Consider the following 19,310-nt stretch of genomic DNA (forward strand, 5'->3'; position numbering starts at 1 on the left):
AACCATTGCGACGCTCACCTAGATTTCAAGGTTTTCAAGGGGTTACTGGGCCAGTAAGTTTTTAATCCATATAACCTATTCCACCGAAAATATTAATATATAAATTGTTATGTTTTACCATAATGATGGGATGAGAAATGGATGTTCTGTATTATATATCCTTATCTTTGATTTTTTATTATTATGTGCGTGTGTGTTATTTCTTATTTATGGTACCGGTGTTCCCTTTGGAACCATCACAATCAATGAAAACCCCTTGTAGAAGCCTTAAGAAGAATGGAAATGAAATGGTTCAAATGCTACAACCATCTTCATGTCCAATGTCACAATGCAAGGTAAGACTATATTTATTTATACTCTTATAATTTTATCATATTTTTACATTTAATTCTTTTTGATTCACATACTTATATCTATGTATAATCTAATGTTCAGAGTAATGAATATACATCTCCTAAAACACCTTTGCACATGTATGATGGTGGACATGATACTCAGCAAAAATCACATTCTCCTCAACCATTGCGACATTCACCTAGACTTCAAGATAAATTAAGAGAGGTAAGTTATATACTACATATCTTAGCTCATAATAACATTGACATATTTTTTTATGACTAGTTAATGCATTTTCTTTTCATATTCCTTACATGTTCACCATATTCTCATTATATCTATATAGATTTTGATATTTATTGATAGCTAGTCAATGAAATGTCTTTTCATATTCGTTACATGGTCAGCATATTTTCATTATATCTATGTGGATTTTGATATTTATTGATAATGTTTTAATTTCCACAGAAAACAAAAAAGATAAATGTTGATGCTATGGTTAAAAGGACCAAAATCACGCCAAAGGACTTGAAAGCACGTGGGTTCAAGTCACGCAAACAATACATAGAGCATATATGCTCAACTAGCATTGCTCTCACTAAACCCACTAGGTTTGCTACTTTGAAGGCTAAACATTCCTGGAAGTTTAAATGACTTAGGCTACAATAATATAACTTTAGCCATTGTTTTATCTATAAAGGGGCTACAAGGAGAGTTTCAATATATGTAATCTCTGTATTCTTTAGACTTTTTAATACATCATTTTTTTTTCCAAAAATTGTTTCCAGGTGCTAAGTATGTCTTTAAAATGCCAACATCATAAAGATTTTAAATATATTTACACGATATTCCTCTGAAGTACTGCCCTTCACTAGCTACGTTTGCCCTTATCTGTCCAACTTTATCCTAGCTGCTATCGCATCAATCCAAGAAACAGTGAATCCGTGATTTTAAAGGCGAAATAATGCACACAAATATATACAAAGGAATAAAAACAGGATAATATATTCCTGAACGATTCAGTGCTCAGTCTCCTGGCATCCTTATCAAAGCATAATTAACAAAATCTAATGTTATTAATTATTAATGCAGTAAACCGCTCCAAGACGTCATTATCTCCATATGTGACCACATTTCTGAGCACCCATTTCAATCATCCCTCTGCTCACGTAGATAGTTTCTGGTTATGTTAATAGGTGTGATAGGTCTTCATAATTTTAGTTTTAAAAAAGGAAAATAATAATGTTGTAGATTTCAACTATATATCTGTTAATTTTTAGTGGTGTATTTTAGAATAAGTTTTTCCAGAATTTCCATTCTTTAAAGAAAAATTATGAATGTTATAGATTTCAACAAATATGCACATAAATAATTCATATAATAACGAAGCATGATTCATAGGCATGATGATTTGATAATCAATGAGGTCAAGGCTAGAGGAAGGTTCTTACTCTAGAAATATAGCCTTTCAGAGATCTATTTTTGGTATTTCGGAGCTTACTACTACATATGGACCTCTTACTTTGCCTATTGAATATGGACAAAGGCTTTACTAAGATCTGATTACAAGGTTGGAAAAGTTAGCACAAAATGGGTTTCAGCCCTTCTCCTTTTTTATGATGCAATTTATCCAAAGAAGCAGTCAGAAAGCTCCAGTCATTCATAGTTCACATGAACTCATCAAAGGTTTGAACCCATGATTCTATGAATCCTGTAACTTGGTATGGGTAATTCATTCAGGTTGCAGTTATGAAAGCATGAGTATTAAATGATGAAGAATTGGAAGAAATGAGTATACTCTACATAGGAAATATTGCTTTCATTGGATTCAGAGTTAAACTGAGAAGCAATCAGGTGGCCACAATAAAATCCATGGAGAGATGCATGGGTGCCCATTTCTGGCACTTGAAAAGAGGGAAATGCCTCATATATGAGTCCATGGGCTACACTGTGAACATTATAGTAGTGTATAAGGTATACTGGTATCAAGGGTGCTCCCACTCAGACATCATGGCAGGAATGGACACAGTGGTGTTGAATGGAGTAGACATTTTATCTCTATCCTTTGGAGGAAGCCTCCCATGAAACTCCATTTTATTGTGGATCAGTGGGTGTTGAAATGGATTTTCATCTCTTTGGCATGAACGTTACATAGCTTGGTCAGGGATTTGTTACTAATGGTATATGCCACCAGAAATAGATTATGATAGAATATGCCAAAGATATTCACGGAGTAGATTAATTGAAGCCAATTCAGCAAAGTCATTTTCACAGTTACAAAAGTTAGAACTATATGTTGCATCAGTTATGATATGCATTACAAGTCAGAAGTATTTCATACAAATATTTCATAGGTTGCATTAGAAGGCAGAGGAATGCTAACAGAACGATTATCAATCAATGGGTCCTGAGAGGTTGTAAATGTTAATAAAAGACACCCAACGTGCCACTTATTACAACACTTTATGCACAGTCTGGTGTTACAAAACATTATATAGAAGACCTGAGCGATAGGAATGAAATATATGATAGGTACCAAAGGTGATAAAATATTAACAGAGAAGTATATGGTATTTAATTTTCACTATCCTCATTATGCCAGAACAACCAATGTCAACTTTTGCCATCCAAAATAGAATAAATGCTTTCGTCTTGACTTGCGTCATTCCACAAAACGTGATCACTCTAAGTTCTAAATAAGTATTGGAATTCTCTTTTTGTTCTCTCAAATACGTTAGATAGACAAATAAAATTTAGTCATGTATATACATACAATTTTTGATCAATTATAAAAATCTAGGCTTCATAAATATTGTAACGTCTTATTCAAGAGGACATGGTGACAAAGGTGTAGATATTTCGACTCGCTTTCTTGTATATAATAGAGAAACAATATATATGCATGGTGGAATTGATATTATAATGGTGCTAGCAGTGTTGATTTTACATTGTTGGGGCAACAGAGTACATAGGAGAGTAAATCAACAACAACTCAACCGATGAACTCAATAACTATTTCTTTGAATGGTAGGTAATTTTGTTAAAGAAATTAAAGGAATACTTAGTTATGAAATGTCATGAGGTGTACAAGCTAGTAAGGAGAATATCCAGAAATGATAGATAACAAGAAAAAAATAAAAAATAAAAATCACAGTGCCTAAATAGTTAAAGAGAAGAGGTGGCTGGGTAATGAAAATGACAAAGCGCATCAGAAGAAAATGCCAGGGACAAATATTTTGATTACCAAGCAATTTCAAAAGAATGGTCATGGGTGAAAGACTTGACAGGTATTGCAGAGGTGATAGAGACAAAACAGAGACACAGCAATTGAAAAGGAAGCAAGTAACACATTTAGCAGGTAAGGCTAAGTAGGATTTTTAAATAGATGCCAATAGTTATGAGAAGTGAAACCTACTTACCAAATAGAAACGTAACATATATCTCATGCCAAAGCTCATATAGATCATTTCCAGATTGGCTTGCAGAGTTGCTTCTGCACTTTTGTGATGGAAGAAGTGAATAATGAAGATATCAATGAAACTTATAGAAACATACTCATAATTTGTAGATGGTGGTATTTTGGTATCTACAGAGTTGGAAGGAATATCATATCTGAGCTAGAAAGAAGAAAAATTGATGGTTTGCGCGCCCATATTGATAACAACCATGCAATAGTCACAGCAAGAAGAGTTGTGAGTGTTGAAACTCTTTAAAATTCCTATGGAGAACGTGCAACTCTAAATAGTTTCCACATTGTATTTAATAGTTTCCAATCTCACGAAAATTGAACTAAATGATTTATAATAATAACAGTGCACTGCAATGTAATCATCAACTTTCATTGATTCCCATCAAACCAATTATATTGGACCATTTCGGAATATTAAACATTGTTAATTTGCAAATATTCCAATCGCAAAATAATAATATGTAACTGATTCTTTATTTTCACAATCACACAACATAATGGTTTTTTTAATATTCGACCATTAAAACTTTAAAACTTATAATTCAAAATAAGCTAGCTTTGGCATAGTTTAATTATTAAGTTTCCAAAAGTATGAAGTAGTTCTCACATTTGAACAAAGACTGCAAAGTAGCTATCTTTACTTAGTTTAAATATAGTTAAATTAGAGTAAAAAACAATAAAAACATATCACTTTCTATTAATAAAAAGTACAATTAAAATAATGAGATATTTCATGATTGCATTATCTATAGCTACCCAGAGATAATACGAACTCTATTTATGAATGATTTTTTTGTAAGCTTTAATATCATATTTGTTCATATTAATCTATTGTCTGTATAAAGTTTTATGGAAAATTTATATTTTTTTCATCAAAAAGTAAAGGTGCCTTCTAAAAATGCTAACTTAGTTTAAATATAGTTAAATTAAAATATATGTTATTTGTTAAATATGTTATAAATTATTAATCCGTACTATATACATTATTAAAGTAAAGGACAATAAAAGAAAGATTGCAATTGATAAATGCTTCATGGAATTTAAGGTTTTCATCACCAACACTATCCATGCATGTGAAGGGAAGATTATGGATAGATGGAGAGGAAATTTTACAACAATCACACTTGGTTATTAATGTTAAATGGTGATAACTAATTTAATTTTGTGTTTTCCCCAACATCTAATTTTAGTTACAACTTTAATGTACTAAAAAAAACCATTAATAAAATAATGAAAATTATCTCCGGGTTATTGTTATTTTCTCCTTGCATTTAATAGAACTACTTCAACCAAAAGAAAAAACAAAAAACAAAACCTAAAGTTTAGAGGATCATTAGTTGTGGGTTTGTTATCGAGGTAGGATTCTCCTTAAAACAAATAGTATCAATATCCCAAGGTTATAATGCGAGTTTTGTTCCAAAAATATCTCTTATCTTGGCCATAAAAACAAACAATATCAATGTCCAAGGTTATAACAGAAATTTTGTTCCAAATAATCTTAATCTTAGCAGAATTACACCATCGTTACAAATAAATTCAATTATTTAGAATTCATAATATTTGATAAGACTGAAACTATGCCCTAACTCACTTATAAATAATGATTAATTACGTTAAATATTAATTCTTTCCAAAACTAAAATATAAGAATTACAATTAAAAGATGTTGTTATTAATTGAGATATAGTTCCTACTTTAAATTTATTTTTAAATAATAAAGTGAAGGTATAAAAGTTATAATTTTTTTATAAAAAGTTTATTTAGAAATTTTGTAAATTATTTATTTTTAATTAATAAAATAATTTTATAGAAAGTTTATTTAATTTTTTGTAAATTATATTTAAGCCATGGGTTGGAAAAAATATAATAATTACTTTTTAATTAATATAAAAATTAATATTTAAAATATTAATATTTAATAAATCTTATTTTATTATAAAACTAAACAAGTTTTTTTTGTTATTAAAATTATGGATATGATATGTATATTATATATATGGATAAGTATTATGAAAGTAAGAGGTTTCTTAGAATTATTTTTCACTTTATTCAAAGTCACTTTTTGCTCAAGCTAAAATGACATAATATTTAATGAAAAGTTTTGCCGTGATAAAGAAATATGAAGAAGAATAAAACTAAGATATTATAATGATGAGATTAACTCGAATTTCTAAAATCAAAAGTCATTCCTTGTCTTAATTAGTGTGAAGAGGAAAAAAAGGAAATTAAACATGTTAAAATATGAATTAACACTAAGATATTATAATGATGAGATTAATCAGAATTTCTAAAATCAAAAGTATCTCCTTGTCTTAATTAGTGTGAAGAGGGAAAAAAAGAAGAAATTAAACATGTTAAAATATGAATTAATTCCCAAAACATATTCAGATAAATATGTTAGTCACTTTTATGAATCTAAAAAGATAGAAGATAAAAAATATTCTCTCTTATAATATCCAACCTAGAATTAAAATTAAATCTACATTTTAAAATATGTGTCATGCTACTCACATTCTTAATTTTTTAACTCAACAAAACTATGATGTTAATGGAATTTTTTGAATACTTTTTAGACAATCAACAAAAGTAAAATATTTTTAATACATTTTGAAGAATTAACAAAATTATATTAATGTTGGAATATTTATGATAATTTTTAAACATGAAAATAAAATTGTAAAAAATGAAATACCTTATTATTATTATTTAATTTTTTTTTCAGATCTCATTTGTCATTATCATATTGTTTTAATATCAAATAAGGATAAACATGATTTAAAAAAATAAAGATAAATTAAAATAAGATTAAAAATAAATATAAATTTGAACTTACAAAATGTTAATTAACTTGTTAATATTTAACAATAAGGGGAAGGTTCGTTTAAAGTGTTCATGGAAATGTATCGATTAATCTTACGAGGTAAGCATGCTATATATATGTGTGTGTGTGTGTGTGTATAAAATAAAATAAAATGTTTTGTGAAATGAGAAGTTCTAGATAAAGAGATTATATAATAGCATGCTTTAAAGCAAGTAAGTTCCTTATGATAAATGGAAGATCCCTAACTATAACCACTTCTATAAAAGATAATGGTATCTAAAATCGATTAACTAATTGATACAATAAAGAGAATATGAAATATACTTTCAAAGTATTATATCAATTCAAGCCCTTGGTACATGGCTTACATATATATAGCAATTGTAGAGAGTATTCATTATGTTGAAGCTCCGGTTATATCTCAATTTTACATTCATTTCGAGATTGATGATGGGATGTGTATTTCCACTAGCATTAAAAGTATTTTTCCATATGCATGAGCTAAGTGTTATCACCACTTATGAAAGAAAGAGAAAATACAATAGAAATTATTTCTCTTTATTATATTTTTATTTCAATTTAGCTATATTTAAACTAAAAGGCATAACTAGCTACATTAGCGACTATGTAACACTTGTTTTTCATGTGTTATAATTTCTATAATAATAATTTTTAAAACATTTTATTTATTTTTAATCATTTAAATTTGTATTTAAAACAATGTTTTCCGAACTTTGAATTCTTTTAAACATGGTTTTGTTTTTGTTGAAATTATTTTACGGGAGCATTGTTTAATTTTATGGTTATATAAAGTCAATGTTCTCGATACTTCCCCTTGAGATTCACCCAAAAGTGCCTGGGAGGAGGTTAGAAGGTATAAGTTTGGACTATTTAAACCACTTTTAATCCTTTAGGCCTGCAATAAAATGATTTTCTATAAAGCTGAAAATTCATTATGAGGTCTTGGGGTCAAAACCCCTTGGGTACACAACATAGAAATTTGTTTCAACAAAGTAATACATTTATAAAGGGTTGAAATAACTAAATCCATGCTATATTTTCAAGATATAAACTTAATAAATAAATCTGAGCTAAAACAAGGCAAATAAAATATATTTGCTTGTAAAAGGGAGCTTTGTTGAGTGAAAATATGCAAATGAAAGTTTGCTACAGCTATATCTTCCTGCACATCTGCACACATAAACTAGATATACTCGTGTAAATGTGGCAAAATAATCTTAAAAATAGATATATCAATTCCTTGGCTGTGATAAATACTTAAGCTCTTTTTCTTCAAGGTTTACTAGCGCTATATATGATAGGTAAATTGCAGGAAGCTAGTAATAAAAATATAAAAGGAATTTTTTTAAAGAACTTTTAAATGATGAGATGGTTGAAGGGTGAGGTTTTACCTTTTCTGTTTAATCTTACCGATTTGCAGAGTTGCGATCACAACCCTTTTTTTTTGTTGATTTTCCCTTTGAGACTAGAGATGAGTGGGGAGTTGGGGGCAAGTCTATCCCCCTCTTTTAGCCTTGGACAACCTGCAAGAAAATTCAACCACACTAGGAGGATCTACTCCTTTGAGATCCCCCAACTATAATAGCAACACTAGTGTCAATAGCTCACAAATGTAAAGGGAGATTCCCCCCTAAGAGAGCTTGTCCAACACTTGGAAAAGAGTATTTTTGGCAACTAGCAAATTGTGAGGTGAAGACCTGGGCCTTGATCTCCCCTTCCACATGACCCTCTACAGATTGTTGTGATACTATTGTGATAGCTTAAGTATACCTGCAACTTAGTCCTTAAAAGCACAAGATTGTAGGAAAAAACCAAGAAGAAAAGGCATAGAAGATCAACTAAATGCATAAGAGAGTTATTTCACAAATAGTTTCTTTGTATTATCGCATCAAAATCATCTCCTACTCAACAACACTTACTAGAGGAGAGACTAGCCTTTTGTAAAACTTTTCTTAATGGTTAGATAACGACTAGCTAATGGCTAGTTGGACTCTTCCTCTATAATATGTTTTTACTAGTCATCCACATGTTGAAGACTCAATAACTTTTAATTAAAACCAATTCATGAATTTTCCCACTAAGGGGTTGAATTGACTCAAGATTCCTTTGGAGGTCCAACAACTCCTTTGCTTATGGCTTGGGAGTTGAAGAATGGTCAAAGATGATTCAACATTCCACTTGACATTCCAATAGGTGTGGTTTATTTCAGAGTAATTTCTAGTTATGTCAATAAGTATTATTTATCTCAGAATCAACATTTCTCAATTTAGATTTAAATAATGTTTTGTTTCAAATTTAATACATAATTTATTCAAAAAATATTAAATATTAATTTTAAAATGTTTTAATTAAATTAGTTTAATTATATTATATTTTTAATAAATAAATCTAGGTAAAAGTTTTACTAAATATATTTTTGTTAGTGCTTATTCATGTTAATATCAATTATGCTCTTTGGTACATATATGACATTTAAAATTAGCCTACATTTCTATTTTCTTTCTTTTTCTTTTAAAAGGTTCTTAATAGTGTCACCTTGGAATTCAAACCATGCTAACTCTAAGCATGTACACAGGTCAGATCAATTAACAAAACTCACTATCGTTTTAAGTGCATCAAATAGTCATATATGAAATGTGCATAAATTTACTATGCTCTTTGGTACATTGACACCTCGATGTAAGGGTGATAATGAACTTTAACACAATCCAAACTCATGTATATTCGATTCCGTATATTATAATAATGACAATTATCTAAAGCATTTTGTGTATCCGTCATTTATTTACATATGCACTTTTCACCAATTTTAACAAAATTGAAATCAAATACTCTAGTTAAGATTAAGGTAAATTTGATAATTGTGAAAACTTAATTATTATTAAAATGTAAGTTTACAACAATTTCAATTTAGATTTAAATAATGTTCTGTTTCAAATTTAATACATAATTTATTCAAAAAAAATATTGAATATTAATTTTAAAATGTTTTAATAAAATTAGTTTATTTATATTATATTTTTAATAAATAAATTTAGGTACAAGTTTTACTAAATATATTTTTGTTAGTGCTTATTCATGTTAATATCAACTATGCTCTTTGGTACATTGACACCTAAATATATGAAATGTGCATAAATTTACTATGCTCTTTAGTACATTGACACCTCGATGTAAGGGTGATAATGAACTTTAACACAATCCAAACTCATGTATATTTGATTCCGTATATTATAATAATGACAATTATCTAAAGCATTTTGTGTATCTGTCATTTATTTACATATGCACTTTTCACCAATTTTAACAAAATTGAAATCAAATACTCTAGTTAAGATTAAGGTAAATTTGATAATTGTGAAAACTTAATTATTATTAAAATGTAAGTTTACAACAATTTCAATTTAGATTTAAATAATGTTCTGTTTCAAATTAGATACATAATTTATTCGTCTACATGGGGTAGCTCAAGTGGCAAGGGTCGTGGAAATGAAGTCTCACCGAACCGGAGATCTTGGGTTCAAATCTTGGGCTACCCTTCCCCCGTAGAGGGGTTCATAATGGACATGTAAATCAGAGAGTCCCACCCCAGCCTACAAAAAAAAATAAAAATACATAATTTGTTCAAAAAAAATATTGAATATTAATTTTAAAATGTTTTAATAAAATTAGTTTATTTATATTATATTTTTAATAAATAAATTTAGGTAAAATAATAATTACCTATCCATAATATCGTGAATAAAATAATAATAAAGACATAGGAGATCATATATTTATATATACAAAACACCTAAGTGCTATCGATTTATGATTTTATGCACATTAATTCACTGAGCTAAACATTGATTGATTTCTATTCATTATAATATGGCTTATGACTTAGGAGCTATTATTCATTTAAATTTACCAAATAAGGATATGAGCCAACCATACTTTGTGCATATGCGTGAGTAAAAAAAAGCACAGTATAGTGCACACTACCTAACAAAAGTGCACTTGTTATTCTACCACAAACATTGACATCATTCCCTTCTTGAATTACTGCAAAAATTGTAACAAGTACATTTTCAAGAACTTTTTTTCTTCTAGGTGTACATGTAGTAAAAAAACCACCAAATTTTGTTGCAGACATCAAGATGGAAGAAATCTTACTCATGGTGTTCTAAAAGAATAAATTGTATGACATAAAATTCTCATATATATATATTATATATATATATATATATATATATATATATATCACCATACAATTCATATGTAATATATCTTCTACAAAAAAAGCTAAAATCGTCTACATTTAAAAATAATTTGTTTAAAGGGACTGTAATCCAATTAAATTATCTCATAAATGATGTCAAATAATCAAGTTTTCTTTCTATTAGGTTTGTATCGCTTGATCTTGCAATTTTTTTTAATTAAATAAGACACTCCATAATTATATGCTTGTTTCTACGATTTCCATTCACAACTCTAAAATACTAACCATATTTTCACATTGTAGAATATGATAGTACATGCATGCCTAGAAAAGATTATTTATAAAATAAATAATTAGACTTCAATGTGTAACAATACATAGAGATGTTTAATCAAAATTTATGCAATTAATATCATGATCAATCCAGTATCACATACTTTTGCTTCACATCTAATTCCTATGGTCAATTCAGTTAATTTACTTTCCTTGTTGGTTAATTCCAAATTCCAAATTTTCTACTTCACCCATGTGTTTATATATTGAAAATATGTCTTTTTAAGGAATAGAACACGAGTTTAGATTGACCATGTAAGTGATTGTATGTCTCCTAATCATTTTTTATGTATCTCACAATAAATATGTGAAGCCATAGATATTGAGTTATTGCATTTCTTTGTTATACTAGTGTTTTCCTTATTGGCTAGCTAGACCCTTTAATTGTAATTGTACTCATTTTCTTCTATATATGAGGGAGACCAAGTTTTAGTGAGCATCTCATCTTGTACATTGGTTATATTGTAGAATAAGGTTTCCCTTTCGAAGTTACTTCTCGTCCATTCTTCTATCTAATTCTCAAGGCATTGAGTTACTTAACTTTCTATTTCTATTTTAATTGTGTGTTTCATGTATAACATTTGGTATCAGAGCATATGATTCTTAGGTTTGTTATCAGAGCATAAAAATTTTACACACAGCTATGTAAAATTTGAAAGCAGAAATAGAGTGTTTCAGCAGTGTTAGTTTTTGGAGAAACAGAGTAAATTCTTGTTGGAACTGAAGCGTTTTGGTTGTAATCCCTCTGATAGAGGAAGATTTATTTTATGTAACAGTTGTTTTCTATTAATGAATACAAGTTATTTAATGGGTGTGAATCTCTGTTCTCTGGAATCAAATTTTTAGCTTCCTGTGTTAAGAAATAGAGCATTCTTTGTTCAGTAAATTTTGTTTGGAATCACCAGAAATTCCCGACTTGGTATCAGAGCTTGTCTAGGCTCTTTGAAGGTGTCAAAGAAGCTGAAGGAAGGATTTCTTGCTGCAGCAACTTCTCCAGCAGAGTGAAGACTTAGTTAAGAAAAATCCAAGGTATTTCTCAAATAAGTATTTGGTATTACGGTTGAAGACAATCAATTATTTTAATTACACAGTCAAGTATTTTGAAGCATAGCTAAGAGTGTAAGAATGGTTGGAGCCAACACTAGCATGGGTATCTGTAATACTCAACTCCCACAATTTAATGGGAAAAAGTATGACTATTGGGCAATAACTATGAAAGCTTTGCTTGATTCCCAAAACTTATGGGAATTTGTTGAGGATGGTTTTGAAGAACCAGCAGATGAAAATGAGTTTAATAATTTAACTCAGGCAGAGAAAGATCTGTTGAAGAGCAATAAGAATAAGGATTCTAAAGCTCTCTACTTTTTGTATCAAGCAGTGCATGAGAGTGTGTTTCCAAGGATAGCAACAGCTAAGAGATCCAAAGAAGCATGGAAAACTCTCAAGATAGCCTATCAAGGCATGGAGAAAGTGAAGACAGCAAAACTACAGTTGCTGAGGAGAGATTTTGAGACTCTTTGCATGAAGAAGTCAGATAACATTGACTCATTCTTCACACATGTGATTGGTTTGGTCACACAGATAAGGTCTCATGGAGAGATTCTTGAAGAAAGGAGGATTTTGGAGAAAATGTTGAGGATCCTACCCTCAAGGTTCGATGTGATTGTCACCAGCATAGAAGAAACAAAGGATCTCATAAACTTCTCAGTTGATGAACTACGTGCATCACTGGTAACACATGAGCAGAGATTGAGTAGAAATGAAAACTCATCTCTAGAACATGCCTTTAAGACCCAGATGTTCTTTGGAAGAGGAAGAGGTCAAGGCAGAGGAAACAAGAGAGGAAGAGGCAGAAGCCAAAACAAAGGTGGAAGAAACAGTCTAGCAAATACTCAAGGAAGAGGCAACAATCCAAATCAGAACTCAGGCCAAGGCAACAACCAACAAAGTGGACAACATCATGCTCAAGGACAAAGGTATGATAAAGCCAATGTCCAATGTCATTATTGTAAATAATATGGGCATTATGCAAATGAATGTAGGAAGAAGCAGCATGATATGAGTAATAGAACTAGTGAAAATTTCACTAGAGAAAATATCAGCCAAAATAATTTGTTTTTAGCTTGTAATATGGCTGAAGAAAACTGTGCATATACGGAAACTGGGCATATACGGAAGATGTGTACATATACGGAAACTGGGCATATACAGAAGATGTGCGCATATACGGAAACCGGGCATATACGGAAGATGTGCGCATATACGGAAGATGTGCCCATATACGGAAACTGGGCATATACGGAAGATGTGCGCATATATGGAAGCTTGGCATATACGGAAGATGTGCGCATATACGGAAACTGGGCATATACGGAAGATGTGCGCATATACGGAAACTGGGCATATACGGAAGATGTGCGCATATACGGAAACTGGGCATATACGGAAGATGTGTGCATATACGGAAGATGTGCCAAAGGCTTTTTCACAGTCATCTTTGCGAACGTAGAGGATAAAGAAATAACTTTTAAGGAGGGACCATATTTCATGAACAATGCATGACTGTTTATGAGACACTGGGAGGACATATACAATCCGGAAGAAGAGAAAATACTGGCAGCCCCCATATGGGTTAGACTGTTCAGATTACCAATGGAGTTCTGGGATCCTGAAATATTGGAAGGGATTGGAAACTCGATCGGAACCTTTGTAAAGGTGGCAGAGTCAACCAAAAGAGGGAAATACACATCTTATGCAAGGATTTGTGTGTATATGAACATAGCAGAACCCTTGACGGAGTCCATAGAAGTGGAATACCATGATGAAATATGGCAGCAGCCCATAGACTATGAGCACATTCCCTTCAGGTGCAGAAGGTGTCATGAGTATGGACATCTATTCAGGGAATGCCCACAAAACCGACAAGAGGAGGCAACAAAGAATCTGACGGAGGAACAGGGGAAAGGAGAAGGATCGGAAAATGATGAGAGGGAATTCCAAGGTTAATAACAAATGAACAAAACAAGGCTCTGATGAGGGCAGTAACCATGGAAGAGGTAGAAGAGATCGTGATGAATATGAGCAAGATCAAGGCACCAGGACCGGATGGATATACGGTGGAATTTTATCAGGCAGGGTGGCATTTTCTAGGAAAGGAGGTCTTGGAGGCTGTAGAGGAATCAAGAATGAAGCAAAAGATATGGCCTGGTATAAATTCGACCTTTTTGACCTTGATCCCTAAGAATAACAATTCGGAGGAGGCACAAGGTTTTCGGCCAATAGCATTGTGCAATGTCATCTATAAGATTATAGCCACTCTGATAGCGAAAAGGTTGAAGCCATTACTCCCGAATATAATTGCACCAGAGCAAACTGGGTTTGTGGAGGGTCGCCAAATACTTGACGGAATAGTAGTTACTCAGGAAGTGATACACTCCTTAAAGACGAAAAAGCAGAGAGGGATGATGATGAAGTTAGATTTGTCAAAAGCCTATGATCGGATGAATTGGAATTACCTCAGAGCGATTCTTGGAGCATATGGATTCGATAATAGATGGATTGAATGGGTCTACAATATGTTTTCAACTCCGAATTTCTCAATTCTGGTAAATGGTACACCAACGAGTACTTTCAATGCAACAAGGGGAATCAGGCAAGGAGATCCTATTTCTCCATTCCTATTTATAATGGCAGTGGAGGGTTTAGGAAGAAATCTCATAAAAGAGCTAAGGGAAAAGAGAATTAAAGGCATAAAACTATGGGGAAACTATCTGCCCATCACACAACAGCAGTTTGTAAACGATGTGATGCTATTTGGCGAAGTTTCAGTCAAAGAGGTGAGGAACTTCAAGAGAGTATTGAAAATATTCATGGAGGCATTAGGTATGGAAATAAACAATGAAAAATCATGCACTTTCATATTTAATACTCCTGATTCTATCAAAGCTCATCTTACCAGAACTCTAGGCTTTAGACAGGGAGAAGTACCTACTAAGTATTTGGGAATCCAGTTGGAAATAAACCCTACTCGGATGAAAAACTGGCAGAGTACGTTGGAAAAAATAAAAAACAAATTGGCAAGTTGGTCCTTTAGATCCTTGAACATTGCAAGTAGGATTGTACTCTTAAAATCAGTACTGCAATCGATACCTATCTATCCTCTGTCCATTATGGCAGCACCCAAAGGAGTATGTTCAAGAATGAAGGAAATATTTGGGAAATTCATATGGGGCAGACCCAAGCAATAGAGGAAATGGGCTCTGGTTTCATGGAAAAATGTAACTAAAAGAAAAGAAGAAGGAGGTCTGGGTGTGAGAGATCCGGAAATTTTAAATAAGGTACTAGGGGAAAAACTTTTGTGGAGATGGGTGCAGGGGGGGAAATGATGTATGGAAGAGAATATGGAATCATAAATATAATATGCCGGAAACAGTAGAGGGAAGACTGAGAGCTGAGGAAATCCCAAAAGGATCTTCATTCTGGGAACTTGCAAGCCAGAATAGGGACATAGTTAATAATCATGCCTTTTGGGAAATCCGTGCGGGGAGCAATGCCAGATTCTGGGAGGAAGGATGGCAGCAGCGAGATAAATTGGAAAGGATACAAACCCTACAAGAAATCCAACAAAAAGCGAAGAGGGCAGGATTAGAATATGTGAGGGATTACTGGAAAGAGGGAGAGTCCAATGTATGGAGGGTTTGGAGGAGGCCAGAGGAATGGTATGAAAATATAAACCAGGATATAGAAAAATTATATACTAAGGAGGTAGAATTGAGGAAAATTAAAATCAGACCAGGAAGGGATATCCTCAGGTGGGGAAAATCTATGAAAGGAACCTATACAGTAAAAGAAGTGTATTATTTAGCAACGAAACAGGAAAGGGAGGAAGGAGCTGTTGATTGGAGAGTAATATGGGAAGGCAAGTGGTGGCCGAAAGTAACAATTTTTGCATGGTTGGTGAGCAAAGAGCGGACTCTGACATGGGACAAAATCCAGCAAAGAGGCTTCTATGGGCCCTCAATATGTAGCTTATGCAGAAAAGAAGCTGAAACCCAAGAGCATATACTTAATAAATGTCCATTTGCGAGAATAGACTGGAAGGAGAAGGTCAAGTCAAACTTTAAAGGGAAAGGAATGAAGCTAGCAATGGGAAGCCATAAGCCAGTCACTTATGCCAAAGGAGAACCTCAATAGAGAGATGTCATTGGCAAGTGAAGAGTGGTTCATGAAACCCACACAATATGAAATTGAGAAGCTTAGGGTAGGGCCTATGTAATGTTGGGCACGTGGGAGAACCATTGGAAAAATGACTTCCCTCAATGGCAACAAAGTCGCCCAAGATCGTATAACGTACATGAAGAAGAGACTGTGAACGACATGGAGAGGTGTGCACCATGCATATATGCATCCATGGACAACAGATAAGTGGATCATCGGGCCTCAATAATCTAAATGGAAGGTAAGATCAATGACCAATCCATTTCTATTTTGTTAAACCCAGGACAAACTACGTAAGCCCATAAGTGGTCGAGAAGAGTTCCTTACTCAGGACAATTCATAAGGAGTCTTGGCTAGTCCAATTGGCTATTGAGACCAGGAAGAAAGTGGATTATTCCATCTAATTCATGCCTAATCATGCTAAATGACATGCCCATTGTAATTAATTTAAATTTGTTGCCCATGGGAGCATATGACATCCTCATTAGGGTGGATTGGCTGGTGCAACACCAAAAAAAATCATTTTTTATAGAAATTCGATCAGATTCCTTAGTAACAATGGGGAAAATACCATATTATAGGGGAAGATCAAGCTAGTGCCAATCAGACTAGTAACAATATTGCAACTTAAGCATTGTGGTCACAAGGGCTATATCCTATTCATTATTCACATCTCCAGTGGATCGAGAGGCAACAAGAAATTATAACATGAGGGAACATCCAATTGTAAATTAGTATGTAGATGTTTTCCTAGAGAAGATCCAATGACCACCACCACATAGGGAGGTTGATTTCTTGATTGAACTCATGCCTGTGGAAACTCCTTATCAAATGAGCACGCTTGATTTAATTGAGTTGTAGCTAGACGAAATGTTGGATAAAGGGAACATTAGGTCAAGTGTATCACCATGGGTAACAAATGTGTTATTTGGGAAAAGGAAATATGACACTTTGAGATTGTGTGTTAATTATTGAAAACTCAACAAGGGCATTATTAAGAACATACATCCATTTCCATAGATTGTTGATCTATATGAACATATTAAAGGGTAATTGTTATTCTAAAAAATTGATTTTAGATCAGGGTACCATCATGTGCATATCAAAGAAGAAGACACACACAGGACAACATTTTGAACTAGATATGGGCACTACGAATTCACGGTTGTACCATTCGAACTTACAAGTGCTTTGGCTAATTTCGTGTTCCTTGTGAATAACATTTTGAGTCCTTATTTGGAAACGTTTGTGCTCGTTTTTATGGACAACATCCTCATGTATTCTAAGAATAAGGAAGATCATGAGAAACACCTCACAGTTGTGCTACAATTGTTGAGAGAGAATAAGATCTATGTAAAAGTCAACAAATGTGAGTTCTACCAAACTCAGATTTAGTATTTGGAGCATGTTGTTTCAAAGTAAGGCTTTGTACTAGACCCAAAAAAAGTTAAGGTATTCATGGAGTGGCCTACTCCTTACAATGTGACTGAGGTAAGATCTTTCATAGGGTTGTAAGTTACTATTGTAGGTTTATTTGAAACTTCTCTAAGATTGGTTACCCAATCACTGCATTGCAAAGAAAATGGGTTAATTCCCAATAAATAGATCAATGTGTTGAGAGCTTTGAACAACTGAAAATTTTTCTTCCACATGCACTGGTGTTAAGGATTGATGACCCAGACAATGACTCTGGGGTGTGTATGGATGCCCACAAGGAAGGAATTAGTGGAGTCTTGATGCAGGAAGGCCAACTAGTCTGTTATGAGACAAGGAAGTTAAATGAACATGAACAAAATTATGTCACTCATGATTTAGAATTTGCAGCCATAGTTCCATTGAGGTGAAAAATCAACACCCCATTTTTATCTTATTTATTTCAAATAATAGGGACCCTTTCTGTTAATTTTGGCTAAAACGCCTTTTAATATTTTTCATTTGAATAAGTGTCCTACAATTTTGCTAGATTTCTATTTTCTTCGTATTTCCATTTTGATTGCTTCATTGTGTTTGATTTTCCACTAGCTTTCCACCAATACTTGTTTCATCTCATTTGGTTACATGGTTTGCAAATGACACCTCTTCGAAGTTTGATAATTTTTACCTCTGAGCTAAAAAATGTGCAAAATGTATATTATTTTAATTTTGTAGATTAATTGTAAATATTGGTTTTTAATTAATTTTTACTAATTAATTCATTTTTCGTTAATGATCCTACAAAATCACCACAGCCAAATTGTAAAACAATTAAAACTATGGTGCTTTAAGGATCTTGAAAATCTATTCTAAATCCCAATTTCAAAAATAAAAATAAAAACCAAAACCAAAATAGTTATAATTCATTTTATTAAACTTTTAAATTATAAAATATCGTTAATCTTATATGAAGTAGGTCCCACTCCATCATCCTTCTCACGTCACCTCCCTCCTCCTTCGTTCCATCCGAACTCACAACATTTATATATGTTAATTTTTTAAACAAACCTCCAATAGATTGGTTACAAAACACTTTATATTAAAATTTGTTACATTAGGACGATTCATATATCGGACCTCAACATTTTTATAATATCATAACTTTTTTTTTTTAATGTAACCTTGGATGCAAAATCTCTATGATGTCTACTTCAACGCCTCCCGATGTCCCTCGAAACTTCGTTGACAGCTTTTTCATAAAACCTCTGATATGCTTAACACCTCTCATGCCTTATTCTTCCTTTGTTATAACACTTTGGTAATTATGAGAAAGGTGTGATGTCAATAGTTTATTCGATTATTAAATAGGTTTTGTGTTATATTTTTTTAAATACCAAAGATTAATTCAATTTAATTTAAATCTTAATTTTAATTAAAATTTCTTATATAATTTAATTTTGTTTTGTAACTTGTAAATTAATTAACTTATAATTAAGTGT

General features: G+C 32.1%; 1 protein-coding gene and 1 long non-coding RNA gene across 2 annotated transcripts; both read left to right on the top strand.

The window, feature by feature from the left end:
- Window positions 1-215: 215 nt before the first annotated feature.
- LOC149177119 (uncharacterized) lies at window positions 216-965 on the top strand. The gene is made up of 3 exons (XR_016258732.1): window positions 216-335; window positions 436-561; window positions 805-965. It is a non-coding gene; the product is annotated as an uncharacterized LOC149177119 (long non-coding RNA).
- A 12,784-nt stretch (window positions 966-13,749) lies between these two features.
- Window positions 13,750-14,187, top strand: LOC149177120 (uncharacterized). The gene has a single exon (XM_089421671.1). The coding sequence runs from the start codon at window positions 13,750-13,752 to the stop codon at window positions 14,185-14,187; it is 438 nt and encodes a 145-aa protein (XP_089277797.1).
- Window positions 14,188-19,310: the final 5,123 nt, after the last annotated feature.

Source organism: Pinus tabuliformis, chromosome 4_1 (assembly GCF_031772625.1).
Source record: "Pinus tabuliformis cultivar Carrire ecotype Pingquan chromosome 4_1, CPIR1, whole genome shotgun sequence".
NCBI classification, from domain to species: domain Eukaryota; kingdom Viridiplantae; phylum Streptophyta; class Pinopsida; order Pinales; family Pinaceae; genus Pinus; species Pinus tabuliformis.